The 1468-nt window shown below is 43.4% G+C and overlaps 1 protein-coding gene across 1 annotated transcript; it reads right to left on the bottom strand.

Moving 5' to 3' along the window:
- Positions 1 to 884: 884 nt before the first annotated feature.
- Positions 885 to 1264, bottom strand: LOC101678977 (P antigen family member 4-like). Its single transcript, XM_045073269.1, has one exon. The coding sequence runs from the start codon at positions 1248 to 1250 to the stop codon at positions 915 to 917; it is 336 nt and encodes a 111-aa protein (XP_044929204.1). The 5' UTR covers positions 1251 to 1264; the 3' UTR covers positions 885 to 914.
- Positions 1265 to 1468: the final 204 nt, after the last annotated feature.

Below are 1468 nucleotides of genomic sequence, written 5' to 3'. Positions count from 1 at the left end.
AAGGATAGATCAAAGGGATAGGAAGATGAAGATAAAAATAGCAGCTTCACTATTAAAAGAAAGCTAGACCGAATGACATGGCTTAGATCTGTGGTCAAAAGGGCTTACAAATTCTTTCCTTGGGTTAGAGAGACTTATCCGGCAGGACAACTGCAGAGAGTAGACCACAGTGAATGCTCTGAAAGTGGGCAGATCACTCCCGGTCTATTCTCACTTGGTCTCTCTGCAGCATTACAAGCTTTCGATTACACGCCTACCCCCAAATACATTTTTCTCTTGGCTTCTGGGATACCAAATTCTCCTCATTATTTTCTGATCTCACTGGTTACTCCTGGTGGTTTCCTCTGCTGGTTCTTCCCCTTCTCCAAGAACCTCCAGTGTAGAAATGCCTCTGGGCTCATTCTCCCCTCCTTCCCCTTCTCCCCTCTCCTCTACTCACTGTTTGAGCGGACCTCTTTGAATACGGGCTCTATGCTTAACAACTCCCAAATTTGCACCTCCACCTAGGACTTCTCCCTCAACTCCACTGCCTAATCACCATTTTCATTTGTATGTCCAGCTGGACGTCCAAATTGGCACACCCCAAACGAAACCTTCATCTCCCCTTTCATCCTGGTCATCTCTGTCTCCCCTTCATGGTTTTTCCAGTTGTTCAGGCCAAAAGCCTCAAAGTCTCCTTAATTTCTCTTTCTTTCATAGCTCACATTTAATTCATCAGTAAATCCTGTAGGCTCTACCTTCAAGATCTATTAAGAGTCTTACCACTTCTCCTTAATTCTTCTGCCACCATTTTGGTCTAAACCACCATCAATTTTTTTTTCCAGAGTAAACTTTAAATCTTTATTGAGAGAATTTAAGCCATATTATCAATATAACAAACTGTATGTGTGGTTTCAGCTTCTCTTCTTTTTCACTTATGACTGTCCATCACCTGCTTCTTGAACTTCAGCAAATGCTAGATCAGGTGTAGTCTTCCCTTTCACATCAGGGCCATCTCCACGCTCACCCCCAGTCTTTTCCAGACCCTCTTCCTTTTCCTGGCTTTCAGCTTCCAATTCAGGTTCGTGAACCCCACATGCTCCTTCTTCTCTCTCTTGTCCAGGCTCAATATCTGGATCCTCAGTAGGTGGTTCCTTTTTTTGAGGTGTTTTTTTTTTACCTGGTTGCTTAGCAACTCCAGGTTCATCCAGCTTAGAAGATTTTTTTCCATCTCCCTTTCCTCTAGATTTTGATCTTACTCGAGCACTCATATTTCTTGCTATTGAGTCTTAGTGAGGAAAAAAAGCTTTTTTTTTTTTTTTTAAAGATTTACTTATTTATTTGATGGAGGTATATGGGTTAGGGGGGCAGAATCTTCAAGCAGACTCCCTACTGAGCACAGAGCCCTTAGTGAGGCTGGATCCCATGACCCATCAGATCGTGACCTAAGCCCAAACCAAGAGCTGGACGCTTAACCGACCAAGCCCCC

This window comes from Mustela putorius, unplaced genomic scaffold (genome assembly GCF_011764305.1).
Source record: "Mustela putorius furo isolate JIRA1106 unplaced genomic scaffold, ASM1176430v1.1 tig00537227_pilon_pilon_pilon, whole genome shotgun sequence".
NCBI lineage: Eukaryota > Metazoa > Chordata > Mammalia > Carnivora > Mustelidae > Mustela > Mustela putorius.
The sequence above is the reverse complement of the archived record's forward strand: the minus strand, read 5'-3'. Positions and strand labels throughout refer to the sequence as shown.